Source organism: Oncorhynchus mykiss, chromosome 19 (genome assembly GCF_057628025.1).
Source record: "Oncorhynchus mykiss isolate SJ-2025 chromosome 19, ASM5762802v1, whole genome shotgun sequence".
NCBI classification, from domain to species: domain Eukaryota; kingdom Metazoa; phylum Chordata; class Actinopteri; order Salmoniformes; family Salmonidae; genus Oncorhynchus; species Oncorhynchus mykiss.
In genome coordinates, this window is record NC_143040.1 from 51416044 (window position 1) to 51436114 (window position 20071).

Below are 20071 nucleotides of genomic sequence, written 5' to 3' on the forward strand. Positions count from 1 at the left end.
TGCATACATTGCTGTTTACCTATTTTGTGTAAATGTTGAACAAAGACTAACATTTTATTCTTATAGCTGTGATTAGGTCTTAAATTATAAACCAATTGCTATAGTTAGTGTGTGAATGTTTGTTGAACAAAGGATTGTGCTCCAACACTATCATAAATATGCCTTTGTTTTCAAAGTAAACCATTCTTTATGTTGTCTTTATAAGATGGACAAATATACATTACGATTGTGCTCCAACATTATAAATACGCCTTTGATTTCAGTAGAGTAAATCTCAACGATTTGAGAGAAACATGGTAATGTTTCACTGATTGCCCATAAAGGAAAATGGTTCCTACATGATAGTGCTGCTTTGTTACCCAACTGATCTGGTGTCCTTTCTGTCATCCTGTGAACCCCGTTCATTGCTGCTCGCAGCTATATTTCGATTCATAATATTTCTGTGGATACAATTATGACTGAGGCATCAGAACAAACGCAGCGAAGTCAGAATCCTGAAAAGCTAGTTTTATTTACAGCAGAATATACTTTACATGAGAACAGGACTTTACATGACAAAGACAGGACATAGAATGAAACAATACACACTTTATTGCCTGTAAAACAAATGATATTTGTTAGTACAATGTAAGATAAGTACAATGTAAGATAAGTTCATATGTATGCATAGTTAGATACAGTATTTAATTTAAATTGCTATTCCCGACATACATCACATTACTTAGTACATATGATATGCTTCAATGAATAACACACACAGTATGTAGACTACCTACATTAAAATAAACATTTACAGAGTATTGATGCTGAACATGAGAAAGAATAAGAAATAGATACATGTATAACTTTTAAGTGGATCTCCCTCAAGATGTGGTTGTTACTCTGACTTGTAAGAACAGGAAGTTATTCTACATGTCACAGACACAGAACCATGATGCCAGACCTAAACCCTGCATAGAGGGGCTCAGCGAATTGTACATTTCCATTTAAGTCATTTAGCAGACGCTCTTATCCAGAGCGACTTACAGTTTGTACTTAAGGTAGCTAAGACAACCACATATCACAGTCATGGTAAGTAAAACTTAAAAAAAACAGCTATCAGCAAAGTCAGTGCTGGTAAGAAAAGACAAGTGTGAGTGTTAGGCAAGCTAGATGTTTATTTTTTATTTTCAAGGGGGAGGTGTGCTGGGGACTTACTGGGCAGGGACTCTAAAGATGGGCAGGGAGAGGACTGTAGGAACAGGCTATTCTATCTGGCACAGGGACACTGCGGAATCATGACACCAAAGCCGAATTCCTAGGTAGAGTGGCTCACTGAATGTGGTGTGGAATGTGTGCAGGTGAGTCAGTGTGTCAGAGGAGACACTATAGAAGGACAGAGTGCCGGCTGACCAGTCCAGATACACTCCTACTCTGTTGGTGCTGGAAGGAGGGATAGGAATGGTAGTGGGAGTCTTATCATGCCTGGTAGTGAAGTAGTTTTTATAACAACTGAGAGCCCAGGAATTGTCATTGTAACCAAGCCCACACTCATCACCCCGTCCTTGCCTGTCAAGTCCATGGTAAGCCACTCCTATGTGAGCCTCTAGGCCTCTCCACTCCACCTCCCAGTAACAGCGCCCAGTCAGACGCTCTTTGCACAGCACTTGTTTCCAGAACAGAAACCTCTCTGGGTGATAAGGATACGACTGCTCATCTTCAAGCCGTGTCACTTTCCTGTTCTTCTCAGATAGAGTCATGTCATTGTGTGCTGTGTTGGGGTCCAGGGTCAACTCACAGGCATCTGATAGAGACACAAATACACATTTAAAGTAAGACAACAGATTTGCACCTCAAATCTGAATAGGTAGAATAAAAACTGGATGAGGTAAGGTTAAGAGTTTTGCCCAAATTTCAAGACTTCAAATATAGTCATTCTTCACTGCAACCAAGACTTACATTTCTTGAGTGCTGATTTCAAATAACACTCTTCATTATGGTCCACGCTGTGACAAAACAGAACACCACCATATTTTAGGGTGTGAGACACCATTAGAATCATAGGATATGTTTTGTCTGTTCAAAAATACAAAAGATATCTTTCAATATCATACAATTGTTCGCAGTAGTTGTGTCAAAAAAGTACATTCATCAACTTAAGTTTTATGATTAACATCAATTATATTTCTACCTGAGTTTCTTCAGTCTGCAGTTTGGATCCCCTCGTACAGCAGTGAGCAGTTTCACTCCGAAATCACCTGGGTGATTGTAGCTCAGGTCCAGCTCTTTCAGATGGGAGGGGTTTGTTCTCAGAGCTGAAGCCAATGACGCACAGCCTTCCTCTGTGACCACACAGAATGACAACCTGCAAAAAGACTTGTCACTCTTAGACATAGACCTATTGGTTCTGTGACATCCCAAGTATTATCCATGCCATGTGAAAGGCTGCTACACATCAAGGTTATGTTAATTTATGTACAAATGGGAGAAGTACTGACCTCAGTTTCTCTAGTTTACAGTGTGGACTCTCCAGTCCAGCAGAGAGCAGCTTCACTCCAGAATCTTTCAGGTTGTTGTCAGTCAAGTCAAGCACTCTCAGCTGTGAAGAGGTTGAGCTGAGAAGTGAGGCTAATGGTTCACAGCATCGCTCTGAAAGGTTGCATCCATTCAGCCTACACAATGGGAATACGAAAACAACACAATATCACGCTTTTAAAGTTCCAGTCATATGTTAATATCCCCTTGCTGTGGTTTTTCAGCTATCTTAATGGAAATAATACAATGTCACTTTAAAGGAGTACTACCCTACCTACTCCTCTTGAGATCAAATGTGGTACTCAAATGTGGACCTCTATTATGTCTAGTTTACATTAAAATATCTGCCAAACAAAACTACTTTCTCAGATACCTTATGAAATCTGTCTCTATTTTAAAACAAAATATTGTTTCATAGATGTATACTTACAGAGCTGTACTGGAGGCTTTGACCACTGGCAGCAGCCTAAGAAGACCTTCCTCTGATTTGGAGTATTTCTTCAGGTCAAACACCTCCAGCTCCTCTTCTGAAGTCAGTAACACAAAAACCAGAGCTGACCACTGTGCAGGTGAGAGTTTGGCTTCTGAGAGACTTCCTGAGCTCAGGTAGCTTTGGATCTCTTCCACTAGAGAATGGTCATTCAGTTCGTTCAGACAGTGGAACAGATTGATGCACCTCTCTGGAGAGGGATTTTGCCTGATCTTCTCCTTGATGTATTTGACTGTTTCCTCATTGGTCTGTGAGCGGTTTCTTGTCTGTATCAATAGGTCTAGTAAGTGAGTGTGATTGGACTCCATTGAGAGGCCGAGAAGGAAGCGGAGGAACAGGTCCAGGTGTCCATTCCCACTCTGTAAGGCCTTGTCAACAGCACTCTTGTGGAGGATGGTTGCAGACGTGTCTTCAGACAACTGAAGTATTCTGGTAGTGGTTTCAGGTTCTGCCATTAGATTTACATTGTCATTGTTGAATGTGACAAACACATACACAGCAGCAAGAAACTCCTGGATGCTCAGATGCACGAAGCAGTACACCTTCTCCTGGTACAGCCCACTCTCCTCTCTGAAGATCTGTGTGCACACTCCCGAGTACACTGAAGCTTCTGTGACATCGATGCAACACTCTCTCAGGTCTTCCTCATAGAAGATCAGATTGCCTTTCTCCAGCTGTTGAAAGGCTAGTTTCCCCAGTTTTAGAATCATCTCTGCATCTGCTTTCCTCTGTGAATCTGTCTCAGCTTTCTCTAGTCCCTCTGGATATTTCTGTGTTTTGCGCAGTATGTTGCAGATCAGGAAGTGGTTGTACATTTCAGTCAGAGTCTTGGGCATCTCTCCACTCTGTGCTTCCAACAGTTTCTCTAGAACTGTGGCAGAGATCCAACTGAAGACTGGTATGTGGCACATGATGTAGAGGCTCCTTGATGTCTTCATGTGTGTGATGATTCTGCTGGCCAGGTTCACATCACTGAATCTCTTCTTGAAGTACTCCTCCTTCTGTGGGTCACTGAACCCTCGTACCTCTGTCACCTGGTCAACATACTCAGGTGGGATCTGATTGGCAGCTGCAGGTCTGGAGGTTATCCAGAGGAGAGCAGAGGGAAGCAGATTGCCCTTGATTAGGTTTGTCAGCAGCACGTCCACTGAGGTTGATTCTGTGACATCACAACAGCCCTCGTTGTTGAAGTCTAGAGGAAGTCGACACTCATCCAGACCATCAAAGGCAAACAGAACCTTGCATTTGTCAAAGTTAGAGATTTCAGATTCTGCGGTTTCATTGAAAAAGTGATGAAGAAGTTCCATCAAGCTGTATTTCTTATCTTTCATCAAATTTAGCTCCCGAAAAGGTAGAGGAAAGATTAATTGGATATTGTGATTTGCTCTTCCTTCAGCCCAGTCCAGAATGAACTTCTGCACAGAGATCGTTTTCCCGATGCCAGCGACTCCCTTCGTCAACACAGTTCTGATGTGTTTGTCTTGTCCAGGTAAGGATTCAAAGATGTCATTGCATTTGATTGCTTTTTCTTGTGCTGCTGGTCTCTTGGATGTTGTCTCAATCTGTCTCACCTCGTGTTCTTTATTGACCTCTCCACTTCCACCCTCTGTGATGTAGAGCTCTGTGTAGATCTTGTTGAGAAGAGTTGGGTTTCCTTGTTTAGCTATCCCCTCAAACACACATTCACATTTCCTCTTCAGATTGGATTTGAGTTTATTTTGACACACAGCAAGCTCACCTAGAAGACCTGAAAATGCAGACATCACTCATGTGTTACCTTAGTAAAGCGTTGAGAATCAAGTGGACATTTATGATAACCTATTCACTTCATTGAGAAAAACATGTAAAAAGAAAATGTAATTTTAATGAGTATTAAAAGGGGAAGTTCACCCAAAAACACTTCTGGGCCCTTTTGCCACCACCCCCCATCCCATGACTGCAATAGTCATTTTAATGACTTTCTCTACATCATTTTTCTGCTAACTTATTTCAGTAGGCAAATATTTGACAATTTATTTTGTTATTTTTGTATTGAAATCCAGGAAGTAGATTAATACGCATCATGAGTCGGGACCTAGGTCAGGACTGCTTATTAGTATTATATAAGTAATGGAAAAGGGACTTTCATCACAAAGCAAAGAACAAAAAAAAACAGTCAGTCGGACAGGATAACGTTACAGTAGCAAGCCAAATACATCACAAGCTACAGTAGCTCGCCGAATGGCAAACAAATAACGTTATAAATGACATTGTAGTGACTACAGGTGTTAGCAATTTAGCTTGCTAGCAACCTACTGTACCTTGAATGGTTGCATATTTTCCATCCATAGTGGAAAGACGGTAAACCCCCCCAAAGAATGCTGGGTTAAAAACAACCCATTTTGGGTTATTCGGTAACCCAGTGCTGGGTAAATATTGGACAGAACACAGAACATGGCCAAGATGTTCAAATGTTCATAAATGACCAGCATGGGCAAATAATAATAATCACAGGCAGAACAGTTGTTTTGACTTAGCCAGTTGGGTTGTGTAAACAACCAAGCATGTTGGGTTGTTTGGATTACCCAAACATGGGTTAATTTAATAACCTCTTAAGGATCAGACACTTTTTTTCAATTTTCATTAGTTGGTTTATTTTTAACAATCAGCTGTAATCCTTAGGTTATTTTCAGGAGGTGTGGCCTATTAGGGAGGTGGCTTTCAGATCATTATTTTTGGCCACCAGTTAAAGTCATTCCTGTTCATCATGTTATGTATATACACTGCAAATTTCTATTTTCTTTTAATATTTTTTTGCATATTATAATATAAAATTCATAACATATTTGCATATCCCAACATAGTTTTTAAGCTTTAATGAGCCTTAAACAAGTGTATCAGTGTTCAACCTTAACAATACAACAGAACAGATAACAGAACAGATGAACTGGAATGACATCTACTCTCACGGGTGGTCAAAAATAACTATACAATCCATATCTCAATAACCCAGCATCAATAGCCAAGCTGTTTAAAAAATAGTAATAAATGGCCCAATGCCTGCAACCTAGCTGTTGGGTCAACCAAACAACCCAGCATTTTTTAGTGTGTGAACAGAACCCGGTTTCAACCAGTCCCAAAATAATCAATAACCTTTTTACATTAAAAAACATACTTTTTTGGCAATTCAATCCCGAGACACCAATCGTTGTTTATGCAACAATAAATACACATAGCTTTTAATGCATTTTAGGTCATTTCGGAAATGTACCATCTTGATATAAAAACACAGAAAACTATATACCAAAGCAATATACCTGTGGTGGGGGGTAAGTTGAGCCAAAGGGGGAAGTTGAGACACCCTTGTTTCTAGGAAACCATATGCAAAAATGAATAATTTGACCAAATATTTAGGGAAGATTTCATGGAGTCTGTGATAATTTCAGTCTGTGAATATTATCTGCTTGTAGTCATAGCAGATAATATTCTAATTTTTGTTGACTTTAATATTCAAAATGAAAAGTCCACAGACCCACTCCAAAAGGCTTTCGGAGCCATCATCGACTCAGTGGGTTTTGTCCAACATGTCTCTGGACCTACTCACCGTCACAGTCATGCTCTGGACCTAGTTTTGTCCCATGGAATAAATGTTGTGGATCTTAATGTTTTTCCTCATAATCCTGGACTATCGGACCACCATTTTATTAAGTTTGCAATTGCAACAAATAATCTGCTCAGACCCCAACCAAGGAACATCAAAAGTCGTGCTATAAATTCACAGACAACAAAGATTTCTTGATGTCCTTCCAGACTGCCTCTGTCTACCCAGGGACGTCAGAGGACAAAAATCAGTTAACCACCTAAGATGAAGTTGCACCCCTAAAAACTAAAAACCTTTCTCATAAGAAACTAGCTCCCTGGTATACAGAAAAAACCCAAGCTCTGAAGCAAGCTTCCAGAAAATTGGAACGGAAATGGCGCCACACCAAACTGGAAGTCTTCCGACTAGCTTGGAAAGATAGTACAGTGCACTATCGAAGAGCCCTTACTGCTGCTCGATCATCCTATTTTTCCAACATAATTGTTGAAAATAAGAACAATCCGAAATTCCTTTTTGATACTGTCGCAAAGCTAACTAAAAAGCAGCATTCCCCAAGAGAGGATGGCTTTCACTTCAGCAGTAATAAATTCATGAACTTCTTTGAGGAAAAGATCATGATTATTAGAAAGCCAATTACGAACTCCTCTTTAAATCTGCGTATTCCTTCAAAGCTCAGTTGTCCTGAGTCTGCACAACTCTGCCAGGACCTAGGATCAAGAGAGACAAGTGTTTTAGTACTATATTTCTTGACACAATGTTGAAAATAATAATGGCCTCTAAACCTTCAAGCTGCATACTGGACACTATTGCAACTAAACTACTGAAAGAGCTGCTTCCTGTGCTTGGCCCTCCTATGTTGACCATAATAAACGGCTCTCTATCCACCGGACATGTACCAAACTCACTAAAAGTGGCAGTAATAAAGCCTCTCTTGAAAAAGCCAAAGCTTGACCCAGAAAATATAAAAAACTAATCGGCCTATATCGAATCTCAAAGATTTTAGAAAAGGCTGTTGCGCAGCAACTCACTGCCTTCCTGAAGACAAACAATGTATATGAAATGCTTCAGTCTGGTTTTAGACCCCATAATAGCACTGAGACTGCACTTGTGAAGGTGGTTAATGACCTTTTAATGGCATCAGACCGAGGCTTTGCATCTGTCCTCGTGCTCCTAGACCTTAGTGCTTCTTTTGATACCATCGATCACCACATTCTTTTGGAGAGATTGGAAACCCAAATTGGTGTACACGGACAAGTTCTGGCCTGGTTTAGATATTATCTGCCGGAAAGATATCAGTTTGTCTCTGTGAATGGTTTGTCCTCTGACAAATCAACTGTAAATGTTGGTGTTCCTCAAGGTTCCATTTTAGGACCACTATTGTTTTCACTATATATTTTACCTCTTGGGGATGTCATTCGAAAACATAATGTTAACTTTCACTGCTATGCGGATGACACACAGCTGTACATTTCAATGAAACATGGTGAAGCCCCAAAATTGCCCTCTCTAGAAGCCTGTGTTTCAGACATAAGGAAGTGGATGGCTGCAAACTTTCTACTTTTAAACTCGGACAAACTAGGTCCCAAGAAACAAAGAGATTTTCTGTTGAATCTGACAATTAATCTTAATGGTTGTACAGTCGTCTCAAATAAAACTGAAGGACCTCGGCGTTACTCTGGACCCTGATCTCTCTTTTGACGAACATATCAAGACTGTTTCAAGGACAGCTTTTTTCCATCTACGTAACATTGCAAAAATCAGAAACTTTCTGTCCAGAAATTATGCAGAAAAATTCATCCATGCTTTTATATACTTATAGGTTATAGGCTCCATTTTTATGGAATGGTCTGCCTACCCATGTGAGAGACACAAACTCGGTCTCATCCTTTAAGTCTTTACTGAAGACTCATCTCTTCAGTGGGTCATATGATTGAGTGTAGTCTGGCCCAGGAGTGTGAAGGTGAACGGAAAGGCTCTGGAGCAACAAACTGCTCTTGCTGTCTCTGCCTGGCCGGTTCCCCTCTTTCCACTGGGATTCTCTGCCTCTAACCCTATTACAGGGGCTGAGTCACTGGCTTACTGGTGCCCTTTCATGCCGTCCCTAGGAGGGGTGCGTCACTTGAGTGGGTTGAGTCACTGATGTGATCTTCCTGTCTGGGTTGGCGCCCCCCCCTTGGGTTGTGCCGTGGCGGAGATCTTTGTGGGCTATACTCGGCCTTGTCTCAGGATGGTAAGTTGGTGGTTGAATATATCCCTCTAGAGGTGTGGGGGCTGTGCTTTGGCAAAGTGGGTGGGGTTATATCCTTCCTGTTTGGCCCTGTCCGGGGGTATCATCGGATGGGGCCACAGTGTCTCCTGACCCCTCCTGTCTCAGCCTCCAGTATGTATGCTTCAGTAATTTGTGTCAGGGGGCTAGGGTCAGTTTGTTATATCTGGAGTACTTCTCCTGTCTTATCCGGTGTCCTGTGTGAATTTAAGTATGCTCTCTCTAATTCTCTCTCTCTTTCTTTCTCTCTCTCGGAGGACCTGAGCCCTAGGACCATGCCTCAGGACTACCTGGCATGATGACTCCTTGCTGTCCCCAGTCCACCTGGCCGTGCTGCTGCTCCAGTTTCAACTGTTCTGCCTGTGATTATTATTATTTGACCATGCTGGTCATTTATGAACATTTGAACATCTTGGCCATGTTCTGTTATAATCTCCACCCGGCACAGCCAGAAGAGGACTGGCCACCCCTCATAGCCTGGTTCCTCTCTAGGTTTCTTCCTAGGTTTTGGCCTTTCTAGAGAGTTTTTCCTAGCTACCGTGCTTCTACACCTGCATTGCTTGCTGTTTGGGGTTTTAGGCTGGGTTTCTGTACAGCACTTTGAGATATCAGCTGATGTACGAAGGGCTATATAAATAAATTTGATTTGATTTGTGAAGGAAGAAACCACATGGAAAAAGTGGTAAGCAAGTTAGGTGATTTGAAAAAAAATCACCAAGTCAATTGAATTTATTGCGTTAGAGGTTTCCTGATGCTTGCATCTAAAACAAAGTAGATCATTTTAAGATTGTTCTATACATCAGTTGGAGTCTCTATAAGCTTCAATATGCGGTCTTACACCTAACATGAAAGTGCACCGTAGTAGCTGTATGGGGCTAATATAGTCAAAATGTATGCCTTAGTGTAAGTTGAGCCAATGGCCATGCAATGTATTATCACTGGGATATGAGGTAACAACAGGACCTGGCCTATGTTAAAAGTGTTTTTTTTAAAGTACCAAATATTTGTGAGGTGTTAAGCATGTTTGTGTTTCAGAAATAAAGATACACATGGTTTTTAAAAGGTTCTGGTAATATTCCATTCAGTACAGAAATGTGTAGGAGCTTAACTTACCCTGTCCCGTGGATCAACTTACCCCATACCCAGAGATCACTTTTTTTGGACAAGCTATGTTTTCAGAACTGTAATGTTTAAATTAATTCGGATTATTTCCAGGGATACACACAATCCTGAAATATATGTATATCTCTTTATTATAAATAATACTATATTTCCCTCGACAGAGTGATGTTGAATAAATAAAAAAAGGCTCAACCCCACTCTCCCCTACTGACAAACAGCCAGGCAATCATTATAAATGGTCCAGAAGTATTTTGGGGTGAACTTCCCCTTTAAGGAATAAAGCCAGGAACCTCTTACTGTTCTCCAGTGTGTCAGCAAGCTCCTTCTGGTTCATTTTCCTCAGAATGTGCAGTGTGATCTTCAGCGCCCCCTCTCTGGGAATGCTCTCCTGCTCCACATCTTCAGCGTCCACCAATTCCTTATCCTCTGTCTGACTCTCAAAGCATTCTGGGAGATCTGGACACAGAATCTTCTTGAACTTCTTCAGCTCCCGTTTTACCAAAGCAATGGCATTTTTTTCAACCAACTGAAATGGATCAAAGGGTGTGAAAACCAATACAGTATGTATATGAATACAAAGATATAATACAAAATACTGAGGTTGGGAAAGTAAGGGAAATTGTAAGTAAGCATTTCACGGTAAGGTTGTATTCGGCGCATGTGACAAATCAAATTTGATATGCAACCAAAAATACATTATATGTTAATGAGATACTTTGGGATTTTGGCAATGAAGCCCTTTTATGTCTCTGCATCCAGTATGAAGGAAGTTAGAGGTAGTTTTGCGAGCCAATGCTAACTAGTATTAGCGCAATGACGAAGTCTATGGTATCTACTAGCATGCTAGCAGTTACCACAGACTTCCAGCCATTGCGCTAACACTAGTTAGCAATTGCGCTAACACTAGTTAGCAATTGCGCTAACGTTAGCAACTTCCTTCAAACTGCATGCCGAGACATAAAAATGGTATCCACGAGTTCATCTGACTCTGGGGAAGTAGATTAAACACTGCCGAATAACACATGTGAGACATAAGCCAGCCCACCCTGAATATGGAAGACAGTTCTGTTTGATGACTCTGGGAAGACTGACCACTGGGAACTTCTGACTCTGATCTCTCCTTTTTGTCTCTGTGGACAAAACATAAGATTTCACTTTACAACAACTGAAGGAAGGCCAGCTACAGGGGGTGGCACAGAGATGCCCCCGGCACCTCTCCGCCACCAATAGATGTACAAGGAGAAAAGTATTGAGCAGTGTTGGTTCCCTGGCTGATGACCATAGATGTCCAGAAAGAAATCACCCACCCGGTACAAATAATTTTTGTGTTACATAAATAGTCCACCCACCAAAAAAGGCTACAGAAAAGGTGTTTTATAGTCCAGGAAGCAAAACATGTCAACATCATTATGTAGATAATTTTATTAAGATTAATAGTTTGACCTTCAACTTGTAAAAGCTGCACATTAATTAAAATGTACATATTTGAAATTGTTTTGGGTTATTTCCCATAGCAACGTTAATTAGGTTGCCATGTTACATCTTGGTTACAATTGTTACACATGTTCCGTTGTCCATGCTTGCAGAAAGCAGCGCATGTACAATCTGTCCAATCAAAGATGGCGTCGCAGTGCAGACGTGGTTTGTCGTCCTCTCGTGTACTTTTTTTTTCTTCGTATTTTTTGTATATATTTAAATTTATTTTCAATCTCTTTTCCATTTTTAAATTAAATATACCTTCCGGTAACCCGCCTCACCTAATGTGACACGGATCCGCTCATTTTTAGACCTCATAGCCAGAACCTCCATCAGAAGCTAGCCATCAGAAGCTAGCCATCAGAAGCTAACCAGCTAGCCATCAGCTAACCAGCTAATTAGCTACTAGCTATTTAGTCAATGTTAGCCACTGCTAGCGGCCTTTACCTTCTGCACAGACACCAGACGTTTTTTAAGCCTGAATAATACTTGCCAGGCTGCCAGTATCGGACTGTTTTCTCCACTACAATGCCGGATTCCTGCCGTAAACCCTGGACCATTACTCCTGATCATCACAGCTAGCTAGCTGCCACCGAGTGACCCAGCCCCGAAGCTAGCCCTGTGCCAGGCCCACCTCCCGGACTACTCTGTGATCACTCGGCTACACAGCCGATGCCTCCCGGACTCTACCCCAACACGGCTAGAATCCACTACTCCACCGGATCCTTGCCGTAAGCTTTGCATCGGATCATCGCTGCTAGCTAGCTGCTACCGAGTGGCTATAGTGGCAAACGCCCCTGCCCCGAAGCTAGCTTACTACAACTACAATACCTCTTTCGCCATCTGGCCTGGACCCTTTGTCCGCCGACGTAACTCCATCCGCTGTGCCCTCAACCGGCCTTTGCCGGATGTCGGAGCAGACGCCTCTACTTACCCCGGCCTGCTAACTTTAAATGCTGTGTCTCCCACGTGCCAGCGTAGTAACAACTACCCTGTACCCGGCTTCCCTGTTCACTGGACCCTATGATCACTTGGCTACATAGCTGATGCCTGCTGGAATGTTCATTAATCAGGGAACTCTATTTTATTTATTTTTTGTTTATCAGTTGGCTCAGGCCCTGTGTGTAGTTAACCGACCCTCTCTGCCCATTCATCGCCATTTTACCTGTTGTTGTTGTCTTAGCTGATTAGCTGTTGTTGTCTTACCCATTGTTGTCTTAGCTAGCTCTCCCAATCAACACCTGTGATTGCTTTATGCCTCACTTTATGTCTCTCTCAAATGTCAATATGCCTTTAGTTTAGTTTACTGCGGAGCCCCTTAGTCCCACTCAACATGCCTCAGATACCTCCTTTGTCCCACCTCCCACACATGCGCTGACCTTACCCAGCATAACTAGCACGTCCAGGAATGCAACCTCTCTTATCACTCGGTGCCTGGGCTTACCTCCACTGTACCCGCACCCCACCATACCCCTGTCTGTACATTATGCCCTGAATCTATTCTACCATGCCCAGAAATCGTCTCCTTTTATTCTCTGTCCCCAACTCACTAGACGACCAGTTTTGATAGCCATTAGCCGTACCCTCATCCACTCCTCCTTTGTTCCTCAGGTGATGTGAAGGTTAACCCAGGCCCTGCGTGTCCCCAGGCACTCTCATTTGTTGACTTCTGTAACCAAAAAAGCCTTGGTTTCATACATGTTAACATCAGAAGCCTCCTCCCTAAGTTTGTTTTACTCACTGCTTTAGCACACTCCACCAACCCTGATGTCCTTGCCATGTCTGAATCCTGGCTTAGGAAGGCCACCAAAAATTCTGAGATTTCCATACCCAACTACAACATTTTCTGTCAAGATAGAACTGCCAAAGGGGGAGGAGTTGCAATCTACTCCAGAGATACCCTGCAAAGTTCTGTCATACTTTCCAGGTCTTTGCCCAAAGAGTTCGAGCTTCTAATTTAAAAAATAGTCTCTCCAGAAGTAAGTCTCTCACTGTTGCCGCCTGTTATAGACCCCCCCTCAGCTCCCAGCTGTGCCTTGGACACCATATGTGAATTGATTGCCCCCCATCTATCTTCAGAGTTCGTTCTGGTAGGTGACCTAAACTGGGATATGCTTAACACCCCGGCAGTCCTACAATCTAAAATAGATGCCCTCAATCTCACACAAATTATCAAGGAACCCACCAGGTACAACCCTAAATCCGTAAACATGGGCACCCTCATAGATATTATCCTGACCAACCTGCCCTCCAAATACACCTCTGCTGTTTTCAATCAGGATCTCAGCGATTACTGCCTCATTGCCTGCATCCGCTATTGGTCCGCGGTCAAATGACCACCCCTCATCACTGTCAAACAGTCCCTAAAACACTTCTGCAAGCAGGCCTTTCTAATCGACCTGGTCCGGGTATCCTGGAAGGATATTGACCTCATCCCGTCAGTTGAGGATGCCTGGTCATTCTTTAAAAGTAATTTCCTCACCATCTTAAATAAGCATGCCCCTTTCAAAAAATTTAGAACTAAGAACAGATATAGCCCTTGGTTCACTCCAGACCTGACTTCCCTTGACCAGCACAAAAACATCCTGTGGCGGACTCCACTAGCATCGAATAGTCCCCGCGATATGCAACTTTTCAGGGAAGTCAGGAACCAATACATGCAGTCAGTCAGGAAAGCAAAGGCTAGCTTTTTCAAACAGAAATTTGCTTCCTGTTGCTCTAACTCCAAAAGCCCGAATAATATCTCTATGACTGGCCATGCTTTCCTCCTGGCTACCCCAACCCTGGCCAACAGCTCCGCACCCCCCCTCAGCTACTTGCCCAAGCCTCCCCAGCTTCTCCTTCACCAAAATCCAGATAACAGATGTTCTGAAAGAGCTACAAAACCTGGACCCGTACAAATCAGCTGGGCTAGACAATCTGGACCATCTCTTTCTGAAATTATCCACCGCCATTGTTGCAACCCCTATTAACAGTCTGTTCAACCTCTCTTTCGTATCGTCCGAGATCCCCAAAGATTGGAAAGCTGCCGCGGTCATCCCCCTTTTCAAAGGGGGTGACACTCTAGACCAAATTTGTAATAGACCTATATCCATCCTGCCCTGCCTTTCTAAAGTCTTTGAAAGCCAAGTTAATAAACAGATCACTGACCATCTTGAATCCCACCGTACAGTCTCCGCTGTGCAATCTGGTTTCCGAGCTGGTCACGGGTGCACCTCAGCCATGCTCAAGGTACTAAACGATATCATAACTACCAGTGATAAAAGACAGTACTGTGCAGCCATCTTCATCAACCTGGCCAAGGCTTTCGACTCTGTCAATCACCGTATTCTTATCGGCAGACTCAACAGCATTAGATTCTCAAATGACTGCCACGCCTGGTTCACCAACTAGTTCTCTGATAAGAGTTCAGTGTGTCAAATCGGAGGGCCTGTTGTCCGGGCCTCTGGCAGTCTCTATGGGGTTGCCACAGGATTCAATTCTTGGGCCGACTCTCTTCTCTGTATATATCAATGATGTTGCTCTTGCTGCGGGTGATTCCCTGATCCAGCTCTATGCAGACGACACCATTCTGTATACATCTGGCCCTTCTTTGGACACTGAGTTAACTAACTTCGAAATGAGCTTCAATGCCATACAACACTCCTTCCGTGGCCTCCAACTGCTCTTAAGCGCTAGTAAAACCATTTGCTGCCCGCACCCGCCCTACCGACTAGCATCACTACTCTGGACGGTTCTGACTTAGAATATGTGGACAACTACAAATACCTAGGTGTCTAGCTAGACTGTAAATTCTCCTTCCAGACTCATATCAAACATCTACAATCCAAAATGAAATCTAAAATCGGCTTCCTATTTCGCAACAAAGCCTCCTTTACTCACACCGCCAAACATACCCTCATAAAACTGACTATCCTACTGATCCTTGACTTCGGCGATGTCATTTACAAAATAGCCTCCAACACTCTACTCAGCAAACTGGATGCAGTCTATCACAGTGCCATCCGTTTTGTCACCAAAGCCCCATATACCGCCAACCACTGCGACCTGTATGCTCTTGCCGGCTGGCCCTCGCTACATATTCATCGCCAGAATCACTGGCTCCAGGTTATCTATAAGTCTATGATTGGTAAAGATCCGACTTATCTCAGCTCACTGGTCACGATAACAACACCCACCCGTAGCACGCGCTCCAGCTGGTATATTGCACGGGTCATCCCCAAAGCCAACACCTCAGTTGGCCACCTTTCCTTCCAGTTCTCTGCTAGCAATGACTGGAACAAATTGCAAAAATCGCTGAAGCTGGAGACTTATATTTCCCTCACTAACTTTAAACATCAGCTATCTGAGGAGCTAACCGATCGCTGCAGCTGTACATAGCCCACCTGTAAATAGCCCACCCAATCTACCTACCTCATCCCCATATTGTTTTTATTTACTTTTCTGCTCTTTTGCACAACAGTATTTCCACTTGCACATCATCATCTGCTCATCTATCACTCCAGTGTTAATTTGTTTAATTGTAATTACTTCGCTACTATGGTCTATTTATTACCTTACCTCCTCACGCCATTTGCACACACTGGAGTGTTGTTTTTTTATATTGTGTTATCGACTGTACGCTTGTTTATTCCATGTGTAACTCTGTGTTATTGTTTTTACATGTTTTTACAACTTTTACATGTTTTGAATCACATATTGTTCATGTTAATAAAATTATATATATAATGATGTTGACATTTTCAGTTTACGCTTCCTGGACCACCGAACACCACAACAGGTCTCTGAGATCACTTACCGTTGTCTTATGGTGATGTCTCTGAACTCTATTGGATGACCGATAGACTTGACACTCTTCATGGACAGACAGCTGGGTGTAGAGGAGTCTGGTCTCTCCATCTGGTTCCTGTTGAAAGGACATAGTAATCAGAGCTGTTAAAACTATGTTCAGAATAAGTACATATTCTGCTAGTTTGACAACATGGTAAAAAGGAGAGGGTCGAGGAAATCATCAAACACAAACTTGTGATCAGTAGAAACATCTCTCCTCTGGAACTCTATGGGATGCCCCATTGACTTGTCACTCTTCATGGACAGACAGCTGGGTGTAGAGGAGTCTGGTCTCTCCATCTGGTTCCTGTTGAAAGGAACACAGTAATCAGAGCTGTTAAAACTATGTTCAGAATAAGTACATATTCTGCTAGTTTCACAACATGGTAAAAAGGAGAGGGTCGAGGAAATCATCAAACACAAACTTGTGATCAGTAGAAACATCTCTCCTCTGGAACTCTATGGGATGCCCCATTGACTTGTCACTCTTCATGGACAGACAGCTGGGTGTAGAGGAGTCTGGTCTCTCCATCTGGTTCCTGTTGAAAGGAACACAGTAATCAGAGCTGTTAAAACTATGTTCAGAATAAGTACATATTCTGCTAGTTTCACAACATGGTAAAAAGGAGAGGGTCAAGGAAATCATCAAACACAAACTTGTGATCAGTAGAAACATCTCTCCTCTGGAACTCTATGGGATGCCCCATTGACTTGTCACTCTTCATGGACAGACAGCTAGGTACAGGGGAGACTGGTCTCTCCTTCTGGATTGGGCTTTAACACAACAAAGACAGATCTTCAGACAAGCTAGTTTAGCACACTCTGAAAAATACAGGCTAATTTAATTTCCATCCCTGCATATTATCACTGCTGAGCTTTGAGATGGATACACAAGATAACACCATCTCTTTTTTACTCACCTTTCTGTTACATTGGTGGAGGCAGTGGCCCCCTCCTCTCTGTCCCCAGAAATACTCCTTTTAGAAGCAGTGCCACTCCTCTCTTTCTCCCCAGAGAAACTCATTTTACAGGCAGTGCTCCCCTCCTCTCTGTTTTACTGTAGAAAAAGAAAGGGAACAAGTAAGATGAGATTCAGGGCAGCCTGGAAAATAAATCAAGAAAACTTGTACTGAGAGTGTTCTGACTGGGTGCATTACAGAAGGTTTGGTATGGCAAATAACTGTAGCTTACACCACCTTAAGGCTTACACAAAGGAATGTGAAAACAGCACAGAAAATCACTGCAACAGAGCTGCTATGCATAAATGACCTTTTCACCAATCACTGTCACAGCAAGGCACTCGTTCTGTATAGCCTAGTTAAGGACGGCCATTCTCGTTGTATTGTTGTGGCAGAGCCCCACCTGTTTAGCTACACATATACACATACATTGTGGTATCCCGGGAGGTCACCCTCTTGGTGATAGAGGGGAGGTACATGCCGCAACGCTGGCTCCCTCTGCTGGGAGTACATGGGCTGGGTACCCCGACACTGATGGCTCCAAGTAGAGGTAATTAGGGGAGTGTGCAGGCCACATAAAGGGAGCACCGTGGCACACCGCAAGGAAAAACAGAGAGACAGACACGGAGCAGACCCTGAGAAGAACGACCGAGCCAAACCTACGTTATTTTGTTATGTTTATTTTGTTGCCTAGTCAAGTCGTGTTTTCTGACTAGAACCTCCCTGTCTCTGTGTTAATCTTTGCACGCTCAACCCAACACCCCACGGATTACCACATATGGTGGAGAATGCGGGCATCTCAGTAGCTTTGGGTGCCGTGCGGTTGAGAGTACAGAGATTACCATGGAGGAACTGGTGGCTCAGTTTATCCTCAGCGAGCAGAAGCAACAGGCTCTCCAGGAGCGAGCACTGGAGGAACAACACCAACAAAACCTCAGACTGGTAGCAGATGTAGCCCAGATGAAGGATGGGATGGCTGAGGAGTCTAGCCCAAATTAGTTCCTGGTTAAATTAATGGAGGAAGATGATGTGGAGATGTATTTGTGCACCTTCGAGAGGACGGCACAGATGGAAGGATGGCCCTCCCATATGAGATGAAGTCGGAGAGCATGCAGAACCCCCAGAGCCTGGAGGAATTGCTGACAGAGGTGGAAACCCACCAGAACACCCAGGACCTGCTGAAAGGGGCCCGGGATGAGAGAGTGGACACGGGGAGGGGGAAGAAAAGCACAGAGAGAGGCGAGGGGCTGAAGGGGGCCTGGACGGAACCAGCCGAGGCTGTGAAGCGGGAGGGCGACCTGAACCAACGCCGACATCCGCTGCTGGACCTAGATCAGAGGCTCTGCTATGAGTGTGCCATGCCGGGACACCTTGCGTGGAGCTTCCCGGGCCGGGAGGAGTCCATGCCCTCTGCATCCCCCCAGCTCCGGGGTAACCCGAATGGCGAGTTAAGTCACCTCCTGTTGGGCACACACAGACAGCCCCTCTGGTGGTTCCTGTACGAATCAATGGCGTCGATGCCAGCGCTCTGCTGGACTCTGGCAGCATGGTGACCCTGGCCCAACCGCAGTGGCTCACAAGAGAGGGGAAAGACAAACCAGGAGATGAGGAGGTGACAGTGTCCTGTGTACATGAAGAGGTACCCAGCTGTGCCAGTGTGGATAACCGCTCCAAGGGGGGAGTGCCAGATGCGCGCAGGGGCTGTTCCTAAACTGCCCGTGCCCATTCTCTGCAGTAGAGATTGCCCTCTCTTCCAGGCATGCGCGTGAGGTAGAAAGGAGAGGAAAAAGGATGGCCGCCTGCACAATCCCCAACCTGCTGTGGGAGGTGTCCACTTCCGGTTCTGACTTGGTGTACAGGGAGAACACTGTAAGAACGGCCCATGTTCTGAATTCTGTCGCTGTATATTTCAAAAGGGCTAAACAAATAGTTATTGAGTAACGTTACGTCCGTCCTAGCTCGCTCATTAATGTCTTAATTGAAATTACGGATGCCTCTTATCCGCTTGTCGTCCCCTTATGCCATAGTTTGTACATCTCAATTGTTATTAGAAACCACATTTGTTTAGGCAAGTCAACCATATCAGCTATGTTTAAAAAAAAAAGGAGTAAATGAGGCTGAATGAACTGTTTCGCTGCCAGACAAGGCTCCGCATATAGCCAGGTGTTGCAGTGCTAAGATGTTGGGACAGCTTTATGTAGGCCCTAACAGTTCGTGGGCACCGTTATACTGCAATTAATGTGTTGTGTAGTGGCTTTGCTGGCATGCATCCCACTTTTTTGCCCCACCAAGATTTACATGCTAAAATAGCAACTGCAGATGTATAACTCCCATTTATATTTGGATTTGGTCATCGTCCAAAAAGTTATTACAGCTTTAAGACCAAGTGATATTCGCTGTTATTTTAGAAATGGACATCTACAAAATGACTTCGACAGTCTATATTAGCCATATATATAACTCAAAAGAGAAGTCGTTTTACAATCGGAGTTATTTGTATCTCTTCTTGTCATACACTGAATGTAAATTATCTGTCCATATAAACCCCACACCCCTAGAGTGCAGTTCTGCAGCAAAAAACATTGACGGTTTTAATATTAAAACGTATTTTAAAGCCTACCTTTCATCGATCTAATGCGTGTTCGAGTGAAGTTTCACTTTCCAAATGAATGTGTTTCTATGGGCGCACGTCATCAAACATAGGCGCTAGTGGAATGGAAAATTAAAAAAATTATCAGAGGCTGCGGATTGTAGTTAGTAACCCTAACCATTTTACATTTCAACCATGAATGCTAATTCTTCAAATTTTACTGGTGAACCGTCCCAACCTGGAC

The 20071-nt window shown here is 43.4% G+C and overlaps 1 protein-coding gene across 2 annotated transcripts; it reads right to left on the reverse strand.

The window, feature by feature from the left end:
- Positions 1–492: 492 nt before the first annotated feature.
- Positions 493–20030, reverse strand: LOC110497897 (protein NLRC3). 2 transcript variants are annotated; one of them, XM_090211323.1, is made up of 13 exons: positions 19858–20030; positions 17199–17335; positions 16936–17052; positions 16704–16817; positions 16472–16585; positions 16247–16354; positions 11018–11102; positions 10270–10498; positions 2945–4751; positions 2478–2651; positions 2171–2344; positions 1939–1985; positions 493–1783 (listed from the first exon to the last, which is right to left on the reverse strand). In XM_090211323.1, the coding sequence occupies exons 2-13, from the start codon at positions 17300–17302 to the stop codon at positions 1245–1247; spliced, it is 3612 nt and encodes a 1203-aa protein (XP_090067449.1). In that variant the 5' UTR covers positions 17303–17335; positions 19858–20030; the 3' UTR covers positions 493–1244. The 2 variants fall into 2 exon arrangements, with proteins under 2 accessions (XP_090067449.1, XP_090067450.1); XM_090211324.1 differs by having other exon boundaries at positions 1939–2055.
- Between the last annotated feature and the right edge of the window lie 41 nt (positions 20031–20071).